General features: G+C 39.7%; 1 protein-coding gene across 4 annotated transcripts in view; it reads right to left on the minus strand.

Moving 5' to 3' along the window:
• MME (membrane metalloendopeptidase) overlaps positions 1–24,067 on the minus strand; it is a 589,667-nt gene that overhangs the window by 300,212 nt on the left and 265,388 nt on the right. For all 4 annotated transcript variants that reach the window (XM_069618415.1, XM_069618414.1, XM_069618413.1 and 1 more), the window contains exon 8: positions 17,172–17,237. In XM_069618415.1, coding sequence (XP_069474516.1) covers positions 17,172–17,237 — 66 coding nt within the window. The remainder of the gene's footprint in view (positions 1–17,171; positions 17,238–24,067) is intronic.

Raw genomic sequence — 24,067 nt, forward strand, 5'->3', positions numbered from 1 at the left:
CTACCATTAATAATAGTATTATTATTATTATTTGTGATGTGGTCATTACTATTCTTATTATGGTTCTGCTTCCTCACATTTGTATGCTCATTGCATGTGATCTGGTATGGATAGTGAGGTTTCTGGAGTTGTATTTTTAGATCCAGAAGCAGAGAGGTAAATGAGACTAATAACTGCTGGTGAAATCTGTCGAAAATCATATATCGGTTCATTGTGATTGGTTATTGATAACGGGCTTAAATAATACCCAGAGGTTTCTAAGCGCGGACCCAAGGATCGAACCTGTGTTGCTCTGCGTCGTCTTGCTTCCAAGGCGAGCACGTTGCCCCCTGTGATGTCATTTGTGATGTCATCTTTGATGTCCTGGGTGTTAGTCTTAGCAGTGCACAGCGGTGGCGCGAGTTATGGTTGCTTAGCTTACCATAACTGACGAATTTCAAGGGTTTTTCGGTTTTGCTTGGAACCATAACGTCCCTTTAACAAAGTTTTTTCACTGAATTTCATAGGTTTTTAGTAGCGCAACTTAACCATAACGTCCCTTTAACAAAGTTTTTTTCACTGAATTTCATAGGTTTTTAGTAGCGCAACTTAACCATAACGCCCCTTTAACAAAGTTTTTTCACTGAATTTCATAGTTTTTTAGTAGCACAACTTAACAATAATGACTTTGACTTTATATACATGTCATATGGAAGTGACTGTATCTCTTCTTATGAACTTGATGTCCGCAAACTTATTTAATGTTCGCGGACATGTTCGGAGAACAGTACCACTACCTAAAAACTGTGGGAGGGGGGTGGTGGGGTATGTTTGATTGTTATATCATAATATAGGAACATTTAACAAATTCAAAAAGCAGCACACACACACATTATATATAGTAATACATAAGAAATGTAACCCATATATGTAACACACTAACCATTCATTTAAATAGAATATGTTCTGAAATGGAATATACCACAAGAAGATACATTGACTTCTAACATAATTACCTCACAGACACAACAGAACTGAGAACAAGACCAGACCCACTGAATACATAGGACTTATCTTACCAGAAATAGTAAGTGTACTTCATTTTACTCATATATTTATAAACTTTCTGTATTAGATTAAGAAATATATTATCTTTTTTTTTTTTTTTCTCACAGAAATGTCTAGTACTTTGGAATGGCTAGAGGACAATTTCCCACATGAAGAAATGTCACAAGATAGTGAAACTAATGGTAAACACTTTATAATATAAACCATTTATTTATTATTTTTTTTATATACATTTAACATATATATATTTTTTTTGTACAGAGCATACCAAAATAGAAAAAACTTCAGAAAACCCTGTTATGGATAACAGTCTTCACAATATAGAAGAAAAAATGGATGTATTGTTTGCTAATTTGAATAATTTAAAAACTTTTGTCGAAACTTATTTCAAACCAAAAACCTCGTACCATTGCCCCACATGTACTTGTCCCTCCTCACCATATCCCAGTCAATTATCCCCAAACCGTCTCCATAATCCAAAACGTTTTGATGAGACTTCCATCCCTTCTTCACCTAATACCAATCATGTTGAAACCCCAAATTCTCCTGTTTTTGTTTCTGTTTCTGCCTCACCTTCTCTGTCATAAATTATTAATATATGTTAAATAAAGTTTAATTTTTATATTGTATTGTGAATAGTTTCCGTTTTTTTTTTAAAACAATAAAAGTGTCCGCGGACAGTGCGAGTGTTCTGAAATGTTCGTACATAAACGAAAATGGAGGTGTCCTAAAGAACACCAGACCTGTTCGTACTGTTCGCTAGCAAGTTGAAACTGTTCTAAGAACACACGTGGTGTCCTGAAATGTTTGTAAAGAAACAAAAATTAAAGTGTTCTAAAGAACACTATATCTGTCCGTAATGTTCGCTATCAACTTAAAACTGTCCCAAGAACACAATTGGTGTCCTGAAATGTTCGTAAATAGACGAAAATGATGTGTCCTGAACACCAGTACAACTGTTCGTAGTGTTCGTTAGCAACATGAAACTGTACTAAGAACACACGCGGTGTCCTGAATTGTTCGTAAACAATCAAAAATTAAAGTGTCCTAAAGAACACTATACCTGTCCGGTACTGTTCGCTAGCAAGCTCAAACTGTTCTAAGAACGCTATTGGTGTCCTGAAATGTTCATACGTAAACGAAAATGGAGGTGTCCTGAAGAACACTATACCTGTTCGTAGTGTTCGCTACCCAATTGAAACTGTTCTAAGAACACAATTGGTGTCCTGAAATGTTCGTACATAAACGAAATTACACGTGTCCTGAAAAAACTTTATCTGTCCTTACTGTTCGCTACCAAGTTTAAACTGTTCTAAGAACACACGCGATGTCCTGAAATTTTCGTTTAACGTGTGACGCACTTTTAATTACTTCAGAACCTGAACAGTGTCCGTAGGACATCAATGCGCATGCGCTGACCAATCTCTGTGCACTTGGTGTCCTGCGGAAAGGCGCTTCCTTCGCGGACTAGTTCGCGAACGGATCATATGACCACGCCCGCGCTCATCGTGTGTCCTGAAATGCGGACACTGTTCGTGTCCCCGAACAATTTAAAAGTACATTTTCAGTTAATCCATAATATTTTTCAATAAAATCTCACAATGGCACAAGTCCTACATAGCAATCTTGAGTTTCTATATACCTTTTGAAATTTTCCGATCCTTTTTTTGTGTTCGATCTGTTCGCGGACAGTGCACATGTCCGCGAACCGCACACAAGCACCCCTATAAAAGACCACGCCCAAGAGCTTATTCCCATTGTGTTTCTGGCTATTCTTCAGAACACAGTGATTTTTGCTGCCACCTGCAGACTACACCATCATCGAGATGGCATCCTTGGCTGCTGAACTGACACTTGGTGCTGCACCTGCTTCAGCACCACCCCCACCCCCTCCACCACCACCACCTCCCCAAGGGCCTGAAGAGGGGAACAGGAGTGAGGATGCGGAGGAGGAATAAGAGGATGATGAGAATGAGGTAGAGGAAAACCCTACTACCCGCACTAGGTGTGAGTCTTGGGTGTGGCAGTTATTTACCATTCATGGTAATGTTCCTAAGGCTCGTGCGAACCGTGTTACCTGCAATGAGTGCAAAATGATACTCAGTCACGGGAAGCACGGTAAGTACAGCTTTGGGACCACTACTATGAAGCGACACCTGAGGTCATTTCACTCTGGGGCTATTTGCAGGGTTGTACCTTGCGAAGAACGTAGCAGGTTGATTTCCTCTACTTCATCCTCTGTTTCTGATCCTGTCACCACAAGGACCACCTCTGTGGGACAGCGTCTTCCTCAAGCTGCCTCACAGGCCATACAGAATGCTGATGACCCTTACCTTTCGAGGGTCACAGTTGTATGTATGTACTGTGACACAGTACTCTGCAGGGGGGAACGACTTCGGAGTGCTTTTGAGACTATCGTCTCAGAGCACGAGAAGACCTGCTCACTACCCAAATAAAACCCACTCTGCATCTTCCTCTCTCAGCTCGCCCTTTCTTATCCCTGTGGTTGGTGTCCCCCCCTTTACCCTCCTTTACCCTCCTCGCCTAGTGTGTCGTGTCTGAAAAACCCAAAAAAATACAAAATTACAAAAATAAAAAAAAAATAAGGCTCTTTTCAGAGCCGCTTTTCCCAGTTAAAAAATAGAAGTGAAAATAAAAGAAGCAGGGCTCTTTGTATTTTTTAGAAGTCCGCGGAAAGTTCGCGAACATTAAAAAAATTGGGTTGCTACTCCATCACAAACATTGTAATTTTCTCTGGAAAGAAGTGGTGGCTCTGAAAAGAGCCTTTGGGTGGTGTTTGTAAGTCAAAAATTGTAAATGCTTAACATCTTCTTCAAAATCGTTGTTGTAATTCCAAAAAAGGTCGCAATGCATTTTGTACATTTCTCAGAAAAATCTGATTGCCAGCATAAGTAAGATGGACTCCATCTCTGCGAAAAATGTATGTACTACAAAACATAATATTTTCATTGTGAAAAGACGACATGCCAAAATCTCTTAGAAAGGCACAAACAGCCTTATTAACATTGCACCTTGCTTTTTCCATTTGTGGACTAAATGAACAAGAAGGAAGCCACATTTGTCTCTGCGCAATCCGTGAAAATATCACTTGAAAATTAGGAAACATGTCCATAGCCTTCCTAAGTCCTTCTTTCATAGCACATTGCAAAAAAAATCCAGTCACATGTCCTAAACTGTTCCCTCCACAATGAATTACAATTATGTCTGGATGTTGCTCTGTCTCCAAAGTAGCACAGAGAGGTAGCAAGTCCAACCACTTCATTCCACATACTCCATGCCAGTGTACTTCCACATGTGGGAATCCAAGATCCACAGCTACTCCAAAGCTTTCTGCATGCACCTTCAACCAATGTATCCACGAATCTCCTAAAATCCAAACAATCTGTTTTCTGAAACACAGAGCCATAGCTATCTTTTGTTCTCTCAGCAAAAAGAGTATCTGAGAAAATCTCTCCTGGCACAACACACCCACCAAACTTTCCTGACCAATCCCTTTCAGTGCTTATTCTCATTTGCATGACTTCTGAACCCAAAAATCCCCGGATGTAACTGCTGATGTCCGCGAACTACCGCCATGTCCGCGGACATATCGTAACATGAACAGCCCTTCTACCATTTCCACTACACTCTCTCTGCCATTCCCTCATTGGATGTACCTCAAAAATCACATGACCATGCACCAATCACATTCAAGACCTCTACATCTAACTTCATCATCATAGATCAGCACTGCAAATGTACTCTGAATCTCTCTGAGTACAAGTGTCATATAATTGGCAAGCAGCATCTACCAGAAATACTGTACAAGTCTTCAAGATTTCTACTTGCAGCTCCATGCATATCCATATGCATGAGCACAAACTTCAGGTATGCATGTTTTCTGTATAGTAGATGAACACATTTTCAAACAGACTTTTACCTTGTAAAATCTGTAAAATGAATTTACTGTACTTTTTTCAATTTCCTAAAATCAACTATCACTTATAAACCTTTATACTATTTACTTTCTTTATACACACACACTCAAATCATGTTAAACTAACATTTTTTAAATGAAATATATAGACTACATATATTCAAACAAAATTGCATGCAAACACAATCTATGTTTAAACCTTTATAAAAATACTTATACAATTTCATATTTTTTCTTTTTATTTCTTTATTTACTTAATTACTTTAAATAAGACATGACATTGAGGCGCTATTACCTAGAACAGTTTACTTACAGAAATAGTGTATTCACTAACATATCATAAATTTCACAAGATATAGTAGAGATATTTTTTTTTGCTACAGTTAGTCATTCAATACAATTTGTTCATTAAGAACTTATCATATGTACTGAACTGATGCAATGTATCATATGTAAATAAATTAGTTTAATGGTTTTAAAGAAGGCACTGAGGATTTCAATTAAAAAAATCAATATCTAAATTAAAAACAGTGCTATATACAAACAACGTTACTAATTTGAAGCTTTTACAATTGCAGTGAAGACCAGTTTCCTGAAAAGAAGCAGCCAAATTCGAAGAAGAAAGAAAAACTAAGAAGTTACCTGTTCATTTTTTAAAAAAGTAAGTAAAATATCACCATAATATTTGTATTATTAATCAAATATACTATAACGTTAATACGAGCTATTTCGGTTTCTAAAAATAGAGATTTTGTACCATTTTGTCCAAAAATTTCCATTTCTTAAACAGCGATTTACAGCCAGAATGGCCCACAAATTTCTATTTTTGGACACACAAATTACCCAACTGAACCACTACAATTTTCATATTATAGGACAAACAACTGTTTTAATTATATACATTAGATTTACTATTTGTACTTTTCCACACCACTAGCTTACTTTTTTTTGTCATCTGAACCCCAGTTTAGTAACACATAAATTCAAGAATACCTATCCCTACAAGTTTTAGTTCCCAATGCATAATCACACACCATTACATACATCTTTATCATCTTACTCAAACACTCATGCACACAGCACACATACATTCCAGAACACCCCAACCCATATCTTCTTTATTTTTTTCAACAGACCCTAAAGAATGCCTACCAAAAGTCAAGTCCGTAGAAAGCAACGCAAAAGTAGAGCAAATGAAAATAAAGGTGTCCAACATAAGCATCCATCTCTAGCAGAATTTGTAAAAAAAGTTGAAACAAAACAGCTAATACAATCATTTAGTGAAACACAAGAAGTTTCAAGTACAACAACTTCGCTTCCTCTATCAAAATGTAAAACAAACCAAAAAACAATTAACAGAAAATCAGCTATCAGTACAGATAAAACTACTTCTTCAAATTTTAATATAGTGCAAAGTAAGCATACCAAGAAAAGTATTTTAGCCAACATATACCGTCACAAAGTCCTTCAAAATCTTATAAAAACAGGAGAGAAATCAGGTTCAAAGCTTAAAACCTATCGTAGGAAATTAATCTTAGAAGCATTGATGGACAGTGCAATTCTTCTCAAAAGAAATGTATTTATTTTACTGTTAAAAAAAATGAAACCACTAACAAAACTAATAACTAAATTACAAAAAAGACTTCTCAATAAGCGAAATATCAACAGCAAGAACTTCTTAAGTATCAGCGGAGGTGAATGGAATCAGACTACAAGCACAGAACCATATTTTAATGAAGAAGCGTACAAACAAAAGCAAATAAATACAATTGCCATACATAGCAGTGGTCGAGGTTATGAAAAAGTGAATAGTACCATAATGGAACAAGAAGTACTTCTTACAAAAATATGCCCTGAAAACTTAGAATTACCCCTCCATTCAACTGAATCAGAACGTCTAGTGTACAAATGGCCATGCACGTCAATCTGTAACATTCCCAAACAATGTTTCAAATCTTTACGCCAATTCCTCAATAAATATGTAAAAAGCAAAGACAAAATCAAAATTAAATTACTGCAAAATATAGATACCTGTCCAGTGCGCAAGTACACAGGACTACAAGGACATTCATTGGCCTGCATTACAGGACCTACTTGTAAAACCACTTTCCATGATATCAAAAGGATATCAACACATCATTCAACTATAAGACATCTAGTCTATAAACTGTACTATGCTAAAAGTCCTGCTTTAGCACTAGCAAAGTTAAATAACATCCTTCTACATGGTACAGCAAAAGACCTACTTGAAGAAATTCACTATATCCAGAAAAAATATTTTGGAAGTGAAAGCAATTTACAGAATGAAATAGCTTTAAACCAATTAAGCAACAATTCTACACATGGCAACCTTTTGCTAAACACATACAAAAAAGAAATACTAAAATTTAAAGGTACATCAGCTGAAGTACCAAACCATGTATGTGTATGTTGCCGTAGAAGTTTTTATGAAAGTAACACAAAAACTGTGGACCTATCATACAAAATAGAAGACAATGAAGATTCTAAATGGTTTGAATTAGCTCTCTACCTTGTAGCAGAAACAAATATGAAATAACTGAGCCCTTAATACTTTGCAGTTACTGCACTACACAACTTGACAACAATCAAACTCCTTCACGTTCTATCACAAATAATTTGGAATTATACCCAGTACCAAAACCTCTACAACAACTTAATTTATATGAGAGCATCATAATTCAAACAGTACACCCATTTCAAGCAATAATACGCCTTCAACCAAAAACAGCAAAATTACCTCCCTCTGAATTGGTAAAAGGCATTATGGGAAAAGTAGTTTATTTACCATTAAATCTAAAAGAAAATGTGCATACTCTAGGAGTGCAACGTCAATGCAGCAATTTTTAATTATATTAGTAAATGGAGTACCTACAAAAGACAAAAAAATATGGCAACAGCTGGTAGATTTATATAAAGTTAGACAAGCCTTCCAATATCTTAAAGAGATTAATGAATATTACAAAGAAATTAATATTGAAGAAAACTTGAAAGATACAACTGAAATCATTCAAGAAACACAAGAAGCTGGTCAATTTGAGCTACTAGATCCTGCTACAATATCAAATACTTTAGACCATTATACAATTCATCCTTTGCACTGTAATGACACCGTACAAGATGTACTGGAAACTTACCAAATGCGTCAAACAAAAGGATCGCCAATCAGTATATGGGAAAAAAGTATAGAAGCATGTGCTTTTCCTCTACTCTTTCCTACTGGCAAAGGAGGAAGGTATGATGATAGACCTATTCAAATATCAGCTTCAGAATACCGCTCATTACGGATGTATTCTGAAGATCCCAGATTTAGACAAAATGTGGAATACATATTCCACCTACTCTTTGAAAGTGAACTAGCAACTTTATGTTACGGAGTTGCACACATATTAAAATCAGGATCACACTTTCAAAATATGACAGCTACATAATTATTAGAGAAAGTGCAACAAAAGGATGAGGTTTTACAATCAAATATTACAAATCTATTAGCAAATATGCGTGGTACTAAAGAGTACTGGTTTCGACGTCATGGAGATGCACTTTGTATGATCAGAAACCTTGGCCCACCCACTTGGTTTGTTACATTAAGTTGTGCAGAATATGCATGGGAAGATTTACATGATTTCCTACGTATATCAAATAAAACCAAAACAAACATAGATATTCTAACACCTGGAGAACTTTGTTCTTTGGATCCTGTTAATGTTTCAAGATATTTTCACCATCGCTTCATTGCTATGCTACATTTTATTCGTAATAAAACTGTTCCTCCCGTTGGAGAAGTGCAACACTTCTTTTGGAGAAAAGAATACCAAGCCAGAGGAGCACCACATATCCACATGCTTTTATGGATTAAAGATGCTCCTAGATTTGGTCAAGACAGTGATGCCACGGTTTTACAGTTTATTGAAAAATATGTCACTTGTGAAATTCCATCAGAAGCCACAAATAGTGACCTTCATGCACAAATTTTACAATTTCAAAGACACAAATGTGGAAAATATTGTCGTCGCAAATACAAAAACAAAGGCAAATACTACACCAAATGCCGATTTGGTTTCCCTAGACCAGTTACAAATACAGGTCAAGTAAACAACCTCATGTCTACAGTTAGACATAGTGTTAAAGGTAAGTCACCTAAAAATACATATTACATAAAAAGAAAAGAAGAAGAAAAATATATCAATGATTATAATGCAATCATTGCCCACTTATGGAATGCAAACATAGATGTGCAGTACATTGCAGACAATTCTACTGCAGTTGCACAATATGTCAGAGCATACTTAACTAAAGCAGAAAAGACAGAGCTCCAAGACCTCTGGAATGTCCTGTCATCAGATAAAACAGTATCTCAGAAATTATACAGCTTGGGCATAAAAATGCTCACCCATATAGAATGTGGATCTTATGAAGCGGCTGATTGTTTAACTGGTACTTCATTGTATGGTAAATCTGAAAATATAGTATGGCTAAGTCTTGGTCCAGCTAAATCTAGAAAAAGAGTTGTAAAATCATATGAAGATATAGAAACAATAGCCAAACATGATCCCAACAGCCAAGACATTTTTAAAAAGAAATTATTGGACACACACTACCCAAACAGAAGTAATACTTTGGAAAACATGTGTCTATACCAAATAGCCCAAAACTACACATACACAAATAATATGAAACCTGATGAAAAAAAGGTAAATATAGAGTGACAGACTGTGAAGGCAGCTTAGTTAAACTCACTAAACCAAATTATTTAATTAGTCATATAAAATTGTCATTGAAGACTCCTCAACATAAAGAAGTATATTACATGTCCCTGCTACAACTCTTCAAACCATGGAGAAAAGAAGAACAATTACTAGATAACTATGATTCATATGAGGATGCTTTCAAAGCAAATGAAAGCACTATAACTGATGTAAACTTTACACAGTACAAAACAATGTTGCACAATGAACAGCAACATGAAGAAGAACTCCAATCCCAACTAGATAAGGATACTCCTGACAGTAGTCAACCTTCTGTAACAGGAAGCCAAGAACCACTGGGAGAACCACTAATAACAAATGAGGCAGAATTAGCTATGATAGAAGTAGAAAACACCATGTATCAGTATGAAGATAAGGAAGACTTAACTATACTACAATCAAAACTAAACAAAGAGCAAAGTAGCATTTTTCAAGAAGTAACAAAACAAAGTGCACATGGTGTAAAACATGAAAAAAAGAATGTTCCTGCCATAATTGTAAACCTATACTACTGTACGTCAGTGGTGAAGCTGGTTCTGGCAAAACATTCCTAATCAAAATCATTAGTAAGTTCCTTCAACAATTGACAAACAACAAACTGTCAGCTGTTGTCACTGCCCCCACAGGTTTAGCTGCCTACAACATAGGTGGTGATACATTACACCGATTACTACTATTACCAGTAGAACACCAGAACAAATTAGACTATTACAAACTTTCTGCAGAAGCTGCAATGGAATTACGCAGAGTATTGAAACAAATGAAAATGCTACTAATAGATGAAGTGAGCATGGTCTCCAACCTGATGTTAGCTTTGATTCACCTCAGATTACAAGAAGTACTCAAAACAGACTATGAAGAGCTGTTTGCAGGAAAACACATTATTGTTTTTGGAGATCTGCTTCAATTAACACCAGTAAAAGGTGAACCTATTTTTAAAACATTAGGGCACAAACTCTGCCATAAAACTGTTGGCAGCATTGGAAATGTCAACCTTTGGCAACATTTCCAATATAGAGAATTAACAGAAAACATGCGCCAATCTGCAGATCTAACTTATGCCAACATTTTAAAAAGTTTGACAGTTGGTATACTTTCTAAAGAAGCAGAAGCAACATTGAAAACCCGGCACATTAATGCACTTTATGGCGATAACGTATGTGCTACAGATGTTATGGAACAATTAGCCCACAAAAATGTCAATTGTATGGCCTTAATGCCAACTCTTGCAAGCTGTCTCAAATTCAATGCAATAATGTTAAGTAAAGAAATGCAACCAATAATGGAAATTAGCGCCACAGACAAACTAGATGTACATGGTATGACACTACCCATGTGTGACCAAGCCTCAACAAGACTAAATAATTTAGAAAAATCAATCTCAAACACAGCAGGCTTAGAAAAGATGTTAAAATTATCCTTAAATTGCAGAGTAATGCTTAAACGTAACCTTGACGTGGACCAAGGACTAGTTAATGGAGCACTGGGTACAGTTGATGGCTTTCAAATATACCCACGTGACAACAAAATTCAGTTTGTCAATATACTCTTTGACAAACTTTCAGAAGTAAAACGGATAGGACGCTCAACAGCTAGATTCCTTCTCTTCAAAGATATGTGTGTACGCAGAGAACAATTTTCTCTAACTCTTGCATACGCAGTCACGATTCATAAATCACAAAGTCTTACCCTAGACAAAGCAATGATAGATATTGGTAACACAGTCTTTAAAGAAGGCATGAGCTACGTAGCACTATCACGCTTACGTACACTTGACGGTCTATTTCTAATCAACTTTGATGAAAGTAAAGTAAATGCTCACTATACACTCACCATCTAAACACATATTCTGTTCCACAAAAACTAAATTGTTGTAAAAGAAAACTAAATCAAACAGAAATGCAACAGGACGTCACTGCAAATCCTCCAAAGAGAGTAAAAGAAACTAATACTTCATCAAGTACCACAAACAAAAAAGAATCAATTAGAGAAAGTAAACCAGGTACTTCTTTAAAGAAGGAAGACAAACTCCAAAAAAAGCAGTTAGATACAGAACTACCTGGACCATTTAAATTCTCAAATATAGTTGGTGTAAGTTGCTATGCAAATGTAGCAATGAATATTCTATTTCAATTACCACCAATTGTTGACAACATTTACTTACACTTTAGAGACCCATTGTGTATGCAAATGTTAGTACTTCATAGAAACGCAAAAAAACAATCCTGACAACACATATAGTGTTTATGGAATAAGACAAGAATTGGACTACTGTGCTGGAATGGTGAAATTCACTATAAACTCACAGGAAGATCCACAAGAAGTTTTAATGTACTTACTACAAGTACTGGAAAACAAAAACCTACCTACAAAGGAAATCTTCCAGATTTCATACATGTGGAAACATACATGCACTCTGTGCAACAATACCAAATTGTGAATCCTTCCATTTCAGCAACTTGTACAAAATGCAAACCATGGTAGATTTTGCTCTACCTGCAATTCATAAAATCGCTCCACGTTAGTAATACAAACACATAGTAAATACGTAATACTAATGCTTCTACATTACAATGCAGATGGTACCAAAAACAACTGCAAGCTGACTGGATTCACACATAGTCAAATATCACTTGGTAAGAAAACCTTCACAACAATAGGTATAATCTACCACGCAGGAGCCACAACCAATGCAGGGCACTACACGGCATATATAAAAAAGAAATGTGGATGGTTTGAATGTAATGATAGTACCATTACTCTAAAGCAGAGATTACCAGCAAATCTTACAAACGCTTATTTGATGTTCTTAAAACCAAAATTTGATAAATAAACTGTATTTAAACCTTTAAGTAAATTTGTGTTAAAACAATATAAACTGTTAGAATACTCCAAAAGCTATCTAACTGCTCAAAGATTCTACAACAACTAATCAGATAAATGAATACCACTAAATTAGGCCAAAAATACACAGTTAGAATACGCCAATTGGTATCTAACTGTCCCAAAATTTAACAATATCCAAATAGATAAATCAAAACCACTAAAATATATTAAAAAAATAGACAGTTAGAATACGCCAATTGGTATCTAACTGCTCCAAAATTTTATAATATCAAAACAAATGAAGAATCTGTTACTGCTCCAAAAAAAATACAACAAAGCAAAGTATAAAGCATTAGCCAGAGACAACAAGTGAACACTGAAAACAAACAATCAAATAAACTGTAGCATAACAGAAAAAGGGTTTTTTTTTAATACAACATGGATTTTTTTTTTCTCCCACAGACCCAATGATTTTAGCAACAAATACAGAAACTGAGCAAATTGCACAGTACTCTGATTTGTACTCTACTAAATATGAGGGTTGAAAAAAAATAAAAGTATATTGCTTATACAATGTAATAAGTCATTACAAAATACTAATACTAACATGCTATTTTCTTTTATCACAGAAATGAAGAAGAAAAACATGGACTCCCATTACTAGACCAAACAGTAAGTATACAATAATAAGGACAACCATAGCAGCATATCACATCCATAGTATCTAATACCTTTGTTCCTTATACATTTGTTTTTCACCCAAAGTTATAAGCAAATATGAATGTGATATGCTGCGGTGGTTGTTGCCAGGGCATACAGTCTTGTGCACCCAAGACTCTATGCCCTGGCAACAACCACCGCAGCATATCACATCCATAGAGTCAAACATTTCAACTATGATCTATGGGAAACTTTTAATGTCTGCGAACAATGGGAGTGTTCTTAGAACACTTTGAACTTGCCAGCGAACAATACGGATACCGTTTTCAGGACACCCCCTACGAACATTTCAGAACAACGCGATAGTTCTTAGAACACTTTCAACTTAACAACGAACAATACGGACAGCGTCCTAAGGACACCCCCTGCGAACATTCCAGGACACCGGGAGTGTTCTCAAAAACGTCTTCAGAACACCCCCATTTTGTTTATTTGCGAACATTTCAGGACACCGCGGGTGTTCTTAGAACACATTCAACTTGACAGAGAACAGTACGGACAGGGTCCTCAGGACACCCCCTACGAACACTCCCCGGACACCGCGAGTGTTCTTAGAAGCGCCTTCAGAACACCACCATCTTGTTTATTTGCGAACATTTCAGGACACCGCGAGTGTTCTTAGGACACATTCAACTTGACAGAGAACAATACGGACAGCGTCCTCAGGACACCCCCTCCGAACATTCCAGGACACCGGGAGTGTTCTTAGAAGCGTCTTCAGAACACCACCATCTTGTTTATTTGCGAACATTTCAGGACACCGCAAGTGTTCTTAGGACACATTCAACTTGACAGAGAACAATACGGACAGCGTTCTCAGGACACCCCCTACGAACACTCCCCGGACACCGCAAGTGTTCTTAGAAGCGTCTTCAGAACACCACCATCTTGTTTATTTGCGAACATTTCAGGACACCGCAAGTGTTCTTAGGACACATTCAACTTGACAGAGAACAATACGGACAGCGCCCTCAGGACACCCGCTACGAACACTCCCCGGACACCGTGAGTGTTCTTAGAAGCGTCTTCAGAACACTCCCATTTTGTTTATTTGCGAACATTTCAGGACACCGCGAGTGTTCTTAGGACACATTCAACTTGACAGAGAACAATACGGACAGCGTCCTCAGGACACCCCCTACGAACACTCCCCGGACACCGCGAGTGTTCTTAGAAGCGTCTTCAGAACACCCCCATTTTGTTTATTTGCGAACATTTCACAACACTGCGGGTGTTCTTAGAACACATTCAACTTGACATAGAACAATACGGACAGCGTCCTCAGGACACCCCCTACGAACACTCCCCGGACACCGCGAGTGTTCTTAGAAGCGTCTTCAGAACACCCCCATTTTGTTTATTTGCGAACATTTCACAACACTGCGGGTGTTCTTAGAACACATTCAACTTGACATAGAACAATACTGACAGCGTCCTCAGGACACCCCCTACGAACATTTCAGGACACCGGGAGTGTTCTCAAAAACGTCTTCAGAACACCCCCGTTTTGTTTATTTGCGAACATTTCAGGACACCGCGGGTGTTCTTAGAACACATTCAACTTGACAGAGAACAATATGGACAGCGTCCTCAGGACACCCCCTACGAACACTCCCCGGACACCACGAGTGTTCTTAGAACAGTTCCACTTTGCTTGCGAACAAAACGGACACATATTGAGTCCTTAGAACAACCCCCAGTCAGTTTATTTAGAACATTCAGAACACCCGTGATGTCCGCAAATAAATCGAACACAAAAAGAACGTCTAACACATAAAAAACACAACTTTCATCCTATCTCATACACTCCCACCCTCCCCAAACACTCCTACACACCAACACACTCTACTAAATACACATTTTGAACAAAGTTTCACAGCGCTGTCCGCGGACGTCCGCGAATCCAAGATGGCGGGCGCTACCGAAAAATATGACGCGCTTCACGCTCCACGCCGTCCAATCAGCGAACACGTTGTATGTCCGCGAACATCACGCAAGACGATTGGCCAATCAGGACACTGTCCGCGGAGCGAACAGGGAAGAGTGTCCGCGAACCGAACACAGATATCACTAATTTTTTTTACCTACTTTTTGGTCATTTTAAAAAAAACTACTGGACGGATTTTCACCAAATTTGCAAAAGCACGCTTTCGGGACCAAGCCACTGCTCCTGGTCCAAATTTGGTGGAAATCCGTCCAGCGGTTTGGGCTGTAGGCGCTAGCAAAGGACCCCCCCTATAACTTTGCCCCCCCTGGACGAATCCTCACCAAACTTTGCAACAAAATTCAGAGTGACCCAAATACTTTTTTTGCATAGTTTGGTGAGGATCCGTCCAGGGAGAGCGAAGTTATAAGCCACCCAAAAAGTGCTCTTCCTATGGAAACAGCAACTTAACCATAACTACATGGCCACTACCGTGGCCATGTAATTAGGAATGTAGAAATCCTGCTTCGCTAGAGACGATAAGGAGCACTAATATAGCAGCTGTTTCTGGAGGCCGAAACAGCATGAACTGCTCAGGCATTCATGGGGGAAATGGTGCCTCCTGTGTTTAGTAATGTGTGCAAACAGTTTAGGCTGGGACGCATCCAGTTTGGGAATATAACACTTTGGGCTCAGCCAACAAGAGAAGGGAGCTCCCCTAACTGCATTTGGGACCTCTTATACCTCAAAAACCCCATCTTTTTTTTTATTTGTCCTATTTATGGACACCTGAGAGAAACATGGATGAATCCTGCCTCCAGGGTGGCGTGGAGAGAACAATTAGGCGGGCTTACACAGTAAAATTTGTTGCCAGAGATAGCGTTCAGGTGTATGAAGTTGCTCAATACCCGTGGAGACCATTGGATGGGAGGAACAGGTGGACCTGATGCATAGTGAATTGAGGTTGCGTATATTTTAAGATTTAGTGGGCCTCATTACAAATCTGGTGGTATCACGCTGGGAAATCTGCCAGGATACCACCAGACGGAATGACCCTTACCAGCACTTGGTCTGCAGGAATTACCGGCAGATTCCAAGTGCCAGTATGTGTAGGTAATTCCCATTTGTTGGAGTCCCATAGGGCACCATTGGGGGGATTGACGGTATTACCGGCACTGGTAATAGCGGTACCGGTAATAATGGCTCTTTTGTATCAGATGGGTGCCTTAGCGGGTGGTAAATCAGGCCCCCACCGGCAAACTTGGAGTGTGCCAACGCGGTAACGTGCTGGTATGCAGTGATGCTGCCATGTTATTACCGCACCGCCACACTTGTAATGAGCCCCAAAATGTGTGCGTGCACTTTCTTTTAATGAAATATTTATTTGTTAGAGCATGCACCCACACACTTAGTTTTAGGATTTTTGGCATTCGAATTATGTTTTTACTTTGTTATTGTTTGTATGTAGTCAGTGATTATGTTGATTTTGGAAAGTTTTCTGAATGGGGAGTATACCAGAATTAAGCAGCCCCATTTGAAATATAGAAACACGAGTTGGATGGAACTAGGATGAAATGACATGTAATCCCATGCATTACAGGACCAGGTGTGCAGGTCAGTTGTTCTCGAACATATATCCAGATAAATTAGGTCAGTATCACATATAACAGGTATTGATCCTTCCAAAAACTCATACCAACACACGATGAGTAACCGTCAATGACTTTTTCTGAAGGAAATCTCATTTAGTTCTGTGGAAACCCCCATTGTGATGTTGCCTCGTTTTTTTCTGATGACCATTTCACGACCATGTATTGTAGTGATTGTGAATGAAGATGATTGTGGTTTACATATTGTTAAGTATTATTTTAGAAAGAAAAAATAAATTCATGTTCATGTATAGTCTCTGTCCTGTATGCACATTTGTTACAATTCCAATACATGTACTTACTTCCTGATAGGCCCCGCTGCATTCATAGTAGTCACGAGATGGGAGCCCAAGGCCAGGCTGGTCAATCTTGCAAAGACAAAGAGAAAATATGTCACATGACTAGAAATAGAATTGTCAAGGAATGCTATAATAATACAGTTCATTTTTTTCTTGGAAATTGATGCTCATTTGGGTGTGCATCAATGTGTGATGGTCAATTTCAGGAAGCTAATTGTGCACGTGCTGCAAAGGGATAGATAAAGAAAAGGATTGTCAGTTAACACATGAAGTGTAGACAAAGCCAATAGTGTTGGCTAATGTATAGCCATTGTCGTGGAATAGAATCGAATGCACAGATATTTACACCATTGCCTTGCCATGTGAAGCCCAGAGTTACACAGCCTGTCAGATGCATTGAAAGATAAGTACATAGGGCTCCCTGAAAACAGAGCTCAGAACAAGCAGGAGCCAGGAGAGGCAGACAGTGTGCGCCTTCAACTCCACATTTCACCCAACAGCCCCAGTTATTATTGCATAGGAGGACATTCCAGATGGGAGAATATATCACACATTAGCAAGGGGATTTCTGATCTCCTGAAGCCTCCACAGACGGGGTCACAATTCATGCTGAACTTCAGTCGTCTTCAGCCATCTCCAGATAGGAGAGCAGAGGGCTCCCTGAATGCCAGAGAGAGGACAACAGCACTCTTCATTAATAAAGAGAGCCCCTAGATGGGAGTGCAGACACGTCCCTGAGTGTCCAGAGGGAAAATCAAGTGCCTCTCTGAACCTTTGATAGCGGGGAGGACACGAGTCTCCCTGAAACACAGAGATTGTACAGAGGGGAGAGGTCATCCTGAACCCCATGAAGCACAAATGTGGAAAACGGTGTACTTCTCCCAGAAGCCAGTAGAGGTTCCAGAGGGTGAACTCCAGCCTCATTAAACCCCAAGGAGTCTCCAGGTACATGCCATATATCTTCTGGGACTGCAGCAGTCTCCAGATTGGAGAGAGGAGGCCTTGTGAAAGTATAGCGCAGAGCAAACTGTACCATCCTGGGAATCGCCAGAGCAGAAGGCACACTGCCAGCAGAGGCTTCTTGGAAGGCACGTCTTTACGGGCTAACACACAGGCCTCCCTGAGGTGCGGGCAGTCTCTAGACAAAAGACAGCTGATGCGTCTTCCTGAATGGCAGGTCTCCCTGAAAACAACAAACTGGACATCTAGTACAGCTCTCGTAAATTCCTTCAAAATGCAGAGACAGCATCATCATGTATCCATACATTTCTTTTAAATGTAGTTATTGTGTGATATAGTTTCAACTTTAGCAAAACTTAACTCACACAGAAAATTGGTCCGAAATTTCAATGAATTAAGAAACAATAAAAACATTGGACTACATAACAAAGGACTCTCTCAATTTAGGGAAATGCCAAAGGACACACAAAAAAGAGCAAGAGCTTCTACATGCAGGACATGTGTGGCCAACATCCACATAATCCGCATAATAAGAAGAACATTGTACTCAGACACAGCAAATCCTACAGGAAACTGCAGGGGGTGCTAGTAAAGGGCCGCTGTATGCATAGCACAGGTCTCCTGAACCTCAAAATGGACTGATCCAAGCAGGTGGATACCACATTACATACATGTCAACATGTTAGATGCCATTTGTGAGATGTCATTTTGCTTATCTCATTATAGATCTAAGCGTGCATGTCTCAGAGTGCAAGGGATAATACAGGGCTGGATGAGTGTTAATGCAGTTGTTGTGGGTTGTACAACCAGTAACTAAGGGGGGAGTGGTGAGGGGCTAACACAGCCAGCCAAAAGGAAAAACCAAGCCTCTTTTAAAGTTAAGTAGCATGGCAGAGCGATAAGGCTTAACTCTCAGGCATGGGGAGAGCCAATGATCGCCAAATGGCTTCACAAACTTCTAATAGGCCATGCTATCACATACCGTTCATCCAGAGGCAATGCATGCCACACATTTATGCAAACAAAAGAACCCTTTGTCATAATGAACACGTCCAGGCTCTCATCCATGTCTCAGCTACACATCCATTCCATTCAACACCCAGCATCCATTCCAGTAGTTTCCCTGTCATTCATCAGATACTCAATATTAAACAAAATTCCTAAATTTCAAGACTCTAGGGACACTTTCAAGGGCTCCTTCAAATTGTGGATATTTATTTTTTGTCAGTGACTTATTTTTGGTGATCAGAGGGACTTCCACTTAAGCACCCCTGCCATTTTCATCCATGCTGCTTATAACACCATACATTGGTTTTAGGGTGTAGATTAGTGGAAGCTGGAATGTAATTTTGGCTTCACAGGGGTGCAACAAATTCTACGACATTGGTAGCCAAATGCACCTTTCTGGTAACCATTGGGGTCCCATTGTGATGTTTAAGTCCAGCACCCGGCCATTTTTTATTTAAGGGCTTTGTTTATTCGGGGCAAAAAAGGGGAAGGCATAAAATGACTGTTCTGATTATGTGGGCTCTTTGTAAGTTTTGTTGTATTAAAAACAATGCAAAGCCCCTTCTCCTTCCCTTAGCTCTCTGTTCTTCGATCTTGCAAGAAGCATGTCGGCCAACCTGCTGGAGGAGATCCCAACTATTTTACAATCGGTCCTTCTATCTTCAGTCGTCATCTGGCTCTATTGGCTGGTTGCAATGGTCTTCAGTCTATTTTGGGGTTCAGGAGACCTGTGCTCTACATACAGCGCCCTTTACTAGCACCCCCTGAAACTTCCTGTATGATTAGCTGTGTCTGAGTACAATGTTCTTCTTATTATGCGGATTATGTGGATTGTGTCCTGTACGTAGAAGCTCTTGCTCTTTTTTGTGTGCCTTTTGGGATTTCCCTACATTTAGAGTGGCCTTTGTTATGTAGGCCAATGTTTTTATTGTTGCTTAATTCGTTGACATTTTGTAACAATTTTCTATGTGTATAAAGTTTTGCAAAAGTTGAAACTATATCACATAATAAATACATTTAAAAGGTTATGCATACATGAGGATGCTGTCTCTTCATTTTGAAGGAATATATTTAGGTAGAAAACAGACCTAGGGCTCCATGAAGGGACCCGCATATTTTACAAGTAGCCCCATGCCATGTGCGTTACATTGAGCCAGCCTTAGCTTTCTCTTATTATGCTGGGACTTGTACTTTCATTGCTTCATAAATGCGGCCCTACATTTCCCAGCATGCAAAGTGAAAAGGCAGGACTGCCTCAAGGTGTCAAGCATGAGATGGAACCACTTGAAAGCTGGGGGCTCTGTGGATACTCGTGTGTCCCCTTGCCCAACAGGAGAAGTTCCCCGGAAGGTGGTGACCATAGGCTGGTAGCTCTGGTATCTTGTCACTGACATCCTAATGGTTGCAACTAGTCCACGAGTCACCAAGAAAATCTAGAGGGCGATCCAACCCAATTACTGTGATATAGAGAAGGTAACTATTCACATTTAAATGCACATCCCACATATGTATGCATTGATATATGAAATCGTAAACACATTAGTCCCCTGAACTTGTAAGGCATCATACGTTGATATCGTTTCCACAGCAGGACATTTGTGCATAGTCTTTTCAAATATGGCGCTCGTGTTTGTGCTGTGCATATCTTTGCTTCAAACTACCACGACTTTATGGTTTGTTTGTATCCCTTGACCTAATAACCTCCCTCGTCATCACATCTTCGTTGTCTTTGCTGCAGGCGTTTGAATGTAAGCTGCCATAAACAAGAATCCTGCTGAAACGTTTCTTGTTTGAATGTCTTCCACTAAGGCAAAAAATGCATGAATTGTATTTTTCAGGATGACGGATCAAAGTAACGGAAGAGCATTGCTCCAGTCTGTGCTGACACCAGTTCCTCTAGGAGGCGTGCCACTTTGCTTCCGTCTTGTTTGCCTGGCCAGAGAGTTGCAAAAGATTTGTACTGTTTGATTGCTTTCTGTACATGGATTCTGCTGGCTTTTTGCCTCGCAGCTGTGCCAAAAAGGGGATTAGATTATATGCCGTTTTGGTTAAAAAACCAAAAACAAAAGGTGGCAAGGATTTAAAAGCTGTCAGTCATGCTCAGAGTGTTAACCAAAGCTACTGACCAAATGGGGTTCAAAAGGCACCATTTCCCCAAAAATCTGCCCCAAAAATCTGCCCCATGCTATTCAGAGGCGTATAATGGAAAGTTACTTACTGCGATTGGGTAATATCAGCACTTTTAATTTGGTGTCCGGGACTATTTTGTTTTTCCAGTTTAAACATGGCTACTCGTCACCAATGAAGGAGGTGGCTCAGAGAAACAAGAATTGGCAAAGGCAAAAGATCACCCTTTGTAAATGTAGAGAGTACGATTTAATTTGTAAAGTGTAAAAAAAAAAAAAAAATACTAACTTTTAAAAAACGATTGTCCTCTGCATTTACAAAGCCAGACCAACTGGATTTGCCCGTGCTCATTACATAAGTTATCAGGTCCTTTGAATTGAAAAATTATTAAGACATGCATTTATAAAAATGGGCAATTATTTTTTAACTTCCACTCTAATATTCAAGGCCGTAGTTGCACATTTAAAATTCAACTTTAGAACTAAGCAGGATGAGCGATAACAGGTCCACAGATAGCCCTTATACGCGTCAGATAGTCTAGGGTTTCCTGGTAAGATCATTGGGTAGAGCGGAAGAAGCTAGTTTTGGGATGGTTGTGTCCCATTTATGCTAATTAATAGGGTAAAATAGAAATGTTACACACCTCAGGCTTTATGCTTATTTCTAGATCTATTTATTTTATTTATTGTTTGCTTGTTAGGCGCCTATACAGGAAGTAAATACTGTTTTAAAGTGCCCACAGGGCAACAGGGAGGGAATATGGGAAAGAAACATGATACGATACACAAAATATAAATACAGTCAGGAAAAAAATGGACAAACCTATTTTGCCTGTGAGTATTCAGAACGTGCAAGTGCAGTAAGGGAGAGGGCAGTGAGGGTAAGTGCTGGAGTGCCATACTCGAGGGCGAGTCACAGATGAAGTGCAAGGCATGGTAAGTGCTACACAGCCAGGAGAAGTGCGACCCTCCAGGGCCAATAGGTGTGCTGATAGGTGATGAAGGCAGACAGAAGCTAGAGTGATTGGGTGTGGAAGTCAAGGGCCCGGAAGATGCATAAGGGCCCTGTAGACCAATCACGGCAACTGTGAGATTAGCAGAGCAGAGAAGGAGGTAAGGAGGAGGCAAAGAGGAAAGTCTTGAAGAGCTTCTGGAATTTAAGAAAGTCCTGCACACGACATAGAGGAAGCGGGAGGCTGTTCCATAGAAGGGAGCCAGCTGATAAAAGCAATCGACCTCCGACCCACTGTTTAGCAAAACGGTTTACACACAGAGTGTTGGTGCCAGATGAACGTAGAGGTCTAGAGGGAGAGTATTTAGTTAGCGAGAGTTGCAGATAGTGTGGTCCCCAACTCCAGACAGCCTTGTGAAAAATGCAGAGGGATCTAAATTTAATCTGTGCAGCAACCGGGAGCCATTGAAGACTTTTCAATGCAGGCGAGATGCTGTCGCTGGGTTTATGGGCAAGGATAAGTCTTGCTGCCTCATTCTGGATTAGCTGGTGTATCGAAGAGTCGAAGAAGGTAGATTCAGGAGGAGGCTATTGCAATAGTCAAACCTACAGAGAACCAGGGCTCAAGAAACATTGAGCTTCTGGGGGAAGGTGAGAAAAGGGAGAATTATACTGAGATGGAAGAGCTGAAAGTGGGACTTCTTTGCAATGTCCTGAGTGTGAGGGAGGAAGGGGAGGGAGGATTCAAGGATGACTCCAAGGTTTCTGGCTTCAGAAGAAAGAGCAGAGAAGAGAAGAGAGCCCATGGAGGAAAGCCAGAGAGATGGGAAGAAGGAGGGAGTAAGGGTCCCGATGGTAAGGATCTCAGTTTTGCTGGCATTGAGGAAGAGATCATTGGAAATGCACCAGGATTGGATGTTAAATTGGCAGTTAGAGATGATGGAAGGTGCAAGAGGGTTAGCAGGAAGTTTGAAAAAGAGTTGTGTGTTGTCTGCATAACACTGAAAGTTGAGGGAGAAGGAGGAAATGAGGAGTGGCAGCTGAGCAAGGTAGATGTTGAAAAGCCAAGGGGAGAGGATAAAACCCTGATGGACACCACAGGTGGAGAGGCAGCTAGGAGACGAGAATGAGCCCAGGATGACTTGGGAAGAGCAGTCAGTCAAGAAGGAGGTCAACCAGTCCAGTGGTCATTCCGAGATACCAAGGGTTTCATTGAGCCTTTGCATGGGGATGTCAAATGCAGAGGAGAGCTAGAGTAGGATGAGGAGAGCTGGGGATTTGGAGTCCAGAGATGCAAGCAGTTCTTCACGGGTGTTCAGAAGAGCAGATTCCGTTCCCCTGGATGCTTGGAATCCAGATTGGTGGTTGTGGAGACCACCCACTAGTTCAGTGCGCAAGTTGAGTTGTGGTAAGACACACTTCTCCAGCAGTTTCCCTAGGAAGGGGGTGATGGAAAAAGGTGGTACTTGGCTGGACAGGTAGGGTCCGCTGATGGTTTTTTGAGGAGGGGATGCACAAGGAAGTGCTTGAGGGAGGAGGGGAAAGATCCAGTGGCAAATTAGTGGTTATTTATTTATTTATTATTCATTAAAAAATTGTATATACCGCGCCACATGCCCATGGGCCTCAGAGCACACACACATAACAGAGAGACTAATCTTTCAGAAATTAGCTTGTGCAGGTGCAAGAGAGCTAATGTTATTGTTGATGGTTCTAAGTGAGCACGGGGAACCCTGTTTGGAAGAGATCTTCATGGAGCGGACAGCTATAGTGATTTCTTCAGGTGTGACAGGTACGAAGGAGCAGAGGGGGAGGGAGGAGCGTGAGGTGCCAAGAAAAGCAGGGGTTGTGGG

Source organism: Ambystoma mexicanum, chromosome 10 (genome assembly GCF_040938575.1).
Source record: "Ambystoma mexicanum isolate Mex_15411 chromosome 10, UKY_AmexF1_1, whole genome shotgun sequence".
Lineage (NCBI taxonomy): Eukaryota > Metazoa > Chordata > Amphibia > Caudata > Ambystomatidae > Ambystoma > Ambystoma mexicanum.